General features: G+C 33.2%; 1 protein-coding gene across 1 annotated transcript; it reads right to left on the bottom strand.

The window, feature by feature from the left end:
- Positions 1 to 227: 227 nt before the first annotated feature.
- On the bottom strand, positions 228 to 4189 carry LOC119668803. The gene is made up of 4 exons (XM_038078445.1): positions 3677 to 4189; positions 3419 to 3620; positions 2351 to 3137; positions 228 to 2289 (listed from the first exon to the last, which is right to left on the bottom strand). Exons 1-4 carry the CDS (start codon positions 4098 to 4100, stop codon positions 415 to 417), a joined length of 3288 nt encoding a protein of 1095 aa, XP_037934373.1. The 5' UTR covers positions 4101 to 4189; the 3' UTR covers positions 228 to 414.
- Between the last annotated feature and the right edge of the window lie 1643 nt (positions 4190 to 5832).

Here is a 5832-nt window from a genome sequence, read left to right as displayed (position 1 = left end):
CACTCTAGATATTTTGCCAGAATATCAGGATTACTCTGCAATTAACATCAATTTTATAAAATTTTGACAGATAAATTGTAGATCAATATGTTTTTTTATATTACGTGAAGTCTTTCTTTTTGATTTAATAAAAAGAAAACCAGATGATTCAGTTTTTGTCAATATTTGTTAACATTATAATTCACAAATTTAAATTTGAAAATCTTTAATTATATATGCGAAAAATATATTAAACATTATAATGGCCTATGTTAGGAATCTTTAAGTTATTAATTACCTAATATTTTACCTCACATTCATGGTAGATTTTACTTTTTAAATAAATTATTTACTTATATCATTCACCCCCGTCTTGAATTTCATTTTCTTCTTCTATTTCTTACTTTATGGCTTCTTCACTTTCTAGTAAATTATCTAACTTTGTACTTCAGTTTCGTCAATATCTTCATTTTTATCTGCAATATCAGTTTTTTCTTCCCCGTCTTCAATATCTACTTGTTCTCTTTCCTCTTCAATATCCACTTTTTCCAGCTCATCAGTAACATCAGTATGATCCTGTTTTTCTTCATTTTCAGTTTCAGCATTTCCTTCTTCCTCATCAACTTCACTTCTTTCTTGTGCGTCTTGTTTTTCTTGTACTTTTTGTGCTTTCTGTATTTTTTGTACTTCTATCTGTTTTTCTGTTTCTTCTTCGCTTTGTGTTTCAATTTCATAGTCTTCGCTCATCTCATCACTTCCAACTTCAACATCCTCAGATATCTCTCCTATTTTTTTTTGTGACGAAGTATCAGTTGCATTCTTCAAGTTTTTTCCAATTACGTATGTTGAATCATACAATTCAACTCCACTACTCAAATTTTCAGTACCACTTATGGTATGTTCATAACTGACGAAATCGGTAATGGTTGGTGTTTCTTCTAGAATAGTGGTGCGAGTCGATATTGGGAATGTTGAAGCTCGAAGTATTGAAGATTTTCGCCTTTTTTCCGAAGAATCATCATCTGAACTCCACATATGTCCACACATTTTATCCAATATGTTAATATTACTTTTAACTGAATGTAAGTCATATTCTTCTGAAGACCATTCTTCATCATACATTTCATCATAGTCTTCTGATGTTACTTCGGTGGGCTCCACTTTTTTTTTTACCACTTTTTTTATCATTGTGTCCCAAATGTCCTCGCTATCCATTTTTTCTTTTGATCTTTGAATATCGTATAAATGCGGTTTTCGTACCGGACAAATTTTTTCAAATGTACCTGCCATTATCTGATTTTTGTCCATTTTTCCAAATACGTCATCTAACAGATCACTAACATTGTTGTCAGCTACTCTTTCAGTTGAATCCATCCATCGCCTTCCGGGTACAGCATATCTGATAACTTTCCGCAAAATAGCTTTTGCTTCCTTTCTAGCCACTCTACATGTGCACTCTTGAATACAGTCGCAATCAGATTGGCAATCATTCGAAAAGTAATATAAGTCGTTATCAATTCCTCTATCAATTGTTTCATTCAGAATTGATTCAGTTATATCAAAGGACTCGAAGAGTCTCTCAATGTATCCTAACAAATCATCTTCAATTATACCTCTAACAATCTCTTTGCTCTCAAAATGAGCACGTGCTTTCTTTCTATCAGGGAATACCATGTCCTTTAGCAAATATCGTAATTTATCGAAATTCAGTGGATGTTGAATTGTTTTAAAGCTATCCAACCATCGACTAAGGTCCTTGTCAATATCCTTAGCAATTGCAATAGCTTCTTCTTTGGCTCGGAAGGATGATGTTCTATCTTCAACAAATACTGCATTAAAGAACTCATCGTCCTGTGAAGAATCACAGAAGTCATACACTTGCTCTAATAAGATACGCAAGTTGTTTTCTTTTTGCCTCATTCCGGCTTCAGCCGCCTCTCGACGCCAACGTTCCTTAAGTGCTAATATTCCAATAAAATGGAACTTTCGTTGTTCTTCTAAACGACCCATTTCTTCAGTCAAAAATCTCATCAGCCAACCAATTGTTGAACCAGTGTATTCCGCCAATATGCCTTCCAACTCTTCTTTACGCCGTTCTTTATTAAGCCTCGTAATAAATGCCTTAGGATCAAATATTTTATGTGAACGTTCTTTTTCAGGTGGTGGCGGAATTGGTTTTATTAGTATAACCATCCTTGGTGGCGGTGGCTTTGGAGGTTTCGGTGGCGCCACATCAATAGTTGATCTCTCTCTTTCTATTAGACATTTCGGGTGAATACGTTTCTTATTGAGTGCTTCATCATGTATTGACTATATGTATTGAAATAGTACCAGTATATTTTTAAGGAATCTAAAAAAAATGCATTCTTACCTTTAGTGTATCATAGAGTTTCTTAAGATTCTTATCGGAGCAGAAGTTCTGCTCAACCTCAGTAAGCAATTGTTTAGGCTTTGCCCAGCGTTTCAACTTAGCGAATGGACAAACCAAATTCTTCATATTAACAACCTTGTTTTCCAAATCAGCCATGCGAGCCTCATATGCCATACGTCCACCAGTAAAATGTAAACGTTTTGGATTTACACCAAAACGAATGTGAGGTGCATAGAACTCAGATCCGGGGTAGCTTAATTCGTGTGTTATGTTTCTACTTTCAGAACTGAGCTTTTTCTTTTCTATCTGCCACTCAATACGCCTCATTTCTCGTTTGTGCTCTACGTTGATCTTTTTCACCTCTTTATCGTATGCAGCTAACAAACGGTTCGTTGTGAGAGTTACACGCAAATCAGATCTGGTGATTATTTCTTTCTCACGCTTATTGAACATGCGTATCACTATTTCCAGACGTAACATCTGACATTCCTGTATGTACTCCTCGCGTGCAATCCATTGCTCCCACTCGAAAGCTTCTAAAATTTTTTGATGTTTGGAAGCATGAATTAACTCCTTTTGAGTTTTAACTTCCTGCCGAAATTGTTCTTTTAGTTCCTTTAAAAAGTCCCATCGTTTTCGCTCTCGTTCCAATACTTCTACTTCATAAACCCCTGGACGTTTCACACCATCCAAAAGTTTTGGTAGTTTGAATAGCTCAAGTCTAACAAACTCTTCTGGATCATTTTTTACTTCTGGCAAATACGGTACTGTTTGTGCAGATGAAACGCTGAAAACAAGTAATGTGTTAGAATCTCTTAATATCGGAAAAAAGTGATCATTGAAAATCACATAATCGTGACAAAAGATCATGAGTGTAATGTCAAACGAAAATAATTCAGAACTGTGAATTTCTGATCAAGGTTATTAACGGTTTTCATAAAGCCACAAATATTTCAAAATATATGATTTCTCTTTATAGAAGATATTAAAACTCTGTAATGTAGGTATTGCTGTAACACTTAAACCGTTTTAATACTAATTTATATTAATTTAACACTAAAGATTTACCGATAAATAGTTTGAGTACCACGAGTGACAGGCCCCACTTTTACTTCTTTTTCAGGCTTCTTTGGTTGAGGAAATTCCAAATTGATGATGTTAAGCTTACTTGGTCGTTTGGGCAATTTTACAGGTACGTTGACACTGCAATCTCTGGGCGCCTTTCCTAGGTTACGTGTAAGTTTATCAAGCACTTCAAATTCACCGATACCTGTTGAAATATATATCATAAAAATTAATCGTTCTACATAATTAAGCTTATTTTACCTCCAGTTAAACGCTCTGAAATATTAATCGATGAATCACTATAAATAGAACTTTCCGAAGTAACACTTTTGTCATCGAAATCCTCCTGTCCATATTGCAACTTTTTATTCAGAGAAATTTTACTTGGTTTGTAATTGGGTTGCTTTCCCATTGGTAGAGGATCCGGTGAAAAATTATATATTTGATTCGCAGATTTGGTATGAAAATTATTTTTAACTGGATTATTAGTTGGTTTCTTAGATTTTCCATTCCTGATGGTGGTTTTATTAGTCTTATACTCCGCTGCTAAATCACCTTCAATGTTTAGTAATGTATTGCTCTTGTTACTGCACAGGAAGCTCGCACTCCTTGAACTGAAACAGTTGGTGCTATCATCGTGGCTAGTTAGTTCTGAGGTTTTATATCTTTTATTCATTTTCTGCATGTCCAAACAGTGAGTAAAGTAAGATATGTGGATTTATGATTGTACTTTAATGTCATATTTCCTTAAGTGCAAAAAATAAAAAAATTTATTTTAAAAGAACAAAAATTATTTTAAATATTTTTAAGAACATAAAATCATTGCTTATTAAATTTCAATTTAAATTTATAAAAGGATTTATTTCTTTTTGTGGAAAAAGTATATAGTAATTATTCTCGCCAATAGATTGGTGCTTGCACTTTCTTTTTAAATTATTACTAATTGACCAATTTAATTCCTTAATTTTAAATGCCATGTATTTGCAGGTACTAGAATTTTGAAATAAATTGAATTTAGTCCCCAAATAACTCTGACATCTCTTCTTATTAGTGAGTCTCTGCAAAGGAAATTTAGTTATTGAATTTGAAGTTTTCGAAATCAACTTACTTTAAAGCAGACTGGTTTTAATCAATTCTTGAAATGAATTAGTACAATGCAAAAGGACTTTAATAAATGTTAAATACAATGTTCCAATTTTATTCCACGAAATCTTTGTTTTGTCCAGACTGCAATCAGTGCATAAAATTGTACTTTTATTTATTAGGATACAGTAGTCAACTAGGACACACCTTCCCAATCCTTTTCACTGTAATATGCAGTCCATAATATAATTAATTTAATGAATAAGACATATTTACACTAACTCAAATCACCTTTGCACAGAGTGCAATTCTTCTGTAATTTAAGGTGCAGTGTTTTGGTAATACTTAAGTAATACTAAATACTAAATTAATACTAAATTACTTAATATTAAAATACTAAATTAAAACTTAATACTAAATTGTTAAGTTTTCTGTATTCGATCGGATGAAATCAAAATAAATAAAAATTTAAGGCATAAGGATAAATCCTTCAAACTTGAGAGAAGCTTGTTGAAAAATTCGAATAGCATTTTACCAGGAAAAAGAACATATTTGTCATACGAGTATGAAGTTTCATTATCAAGTAAATAAAGGTTAAGAGATGACATTAAAGTAGGTTACGTATAAAATAGTTTGGGAGCAATCCGAAATGTATATCTAACCGAAATGTATGTAACCTTTATCAATCAAAGAGGTCACAATCAAAGAGATTAGTAACCAATTGGTTCTCTCGCGTTATTTCGATAGAAAAAAACCCTGACAATACTATTGCCAACCAGCTTAGAGTAGTTGCTTAAAATTTGTAACTTCAGTTAAAGAGATATACTACACCATATTTAAGATTCAAAACTTTTTGGATAATGATGCCATTTAAGCATAATAAGTTAAGATTTTTGGGCTAATCCCACATTCCGAACGCAATTTGACAATGGATTTCAGTTGAGTCAGCTATTTGAAACAACTTCTCTTAAGCCCCACCTCTAACAATTCGAGAATACGTGATTTCTCTTAGTGAGTTAGCTAGACATGTCAGTATCCAACTCACATGAGTTCCTAGATATGGAATATCACGAGTAACTGTTGGGTGTCGGGTTCATTTCTCAGGTATTACCATCCCACTTGCAACAATTAAACTGACAATCAAACAAAAATATCTGAGCATAGCCAAGCAAAATTGGGCAAATGAATACAGCTGTCAGATCTGTCGATTGAATATGTCTAAACTGGATGATAAATGATACCAGTCAGCTACTTTAACTAAGACGTAACTTACTCAGCACTACTGAGCAGGTGCTGACCCTATAACGACTTTTGTCGTGGTTGTGGTTCTGCGA

The sequence above is a fragment of the Teleopsis dalmanni genome, chromosome 1 (genome assembly GCF_002237135.1).
Source record: "Teleopsis dalmanni isolate 2A chromosome 1, ASM223713v2, whole genome shotgun sequence".
Taxonomy (NCBI): domain Eukaryota; kingdom Metazoa; phylum Arthropoda; class Insecta; order Diptera; family Diopsidae; genus Teleopsis; species Teleopsis dalmanni.
The sequence above is the reverse complement of the archived record's forward strand: the minus strand, read 5'-3'. Positions and strand labels throughout refer to the sequence as shown.

Excerpts from the sequence above, each read along its gene's own strand:
- LOC119668803 (XM_038078445.1), bottom strand. The coding sequence starts at position 4,100 with ATGCAGAAAATGAATAAAAGATATAAAACCTCAGAACTAACTAGCCAC. Across the intron at positions 3,621-3,676 it reads TTCAGAGCGTTTAACTGGAG|GTATCGGTGAATTTGAAGTG; the intron begins GTAAAATAAGCT and ends ATATTTCAACAG. Across the intron at positions 3,138-3,418 it reads GGTACTCAAACTATTTATCG|CGTTTCATCTGCACAAACAG; the intron begins GTAAATCTTTAG and ends ACTTGTTTTCAG.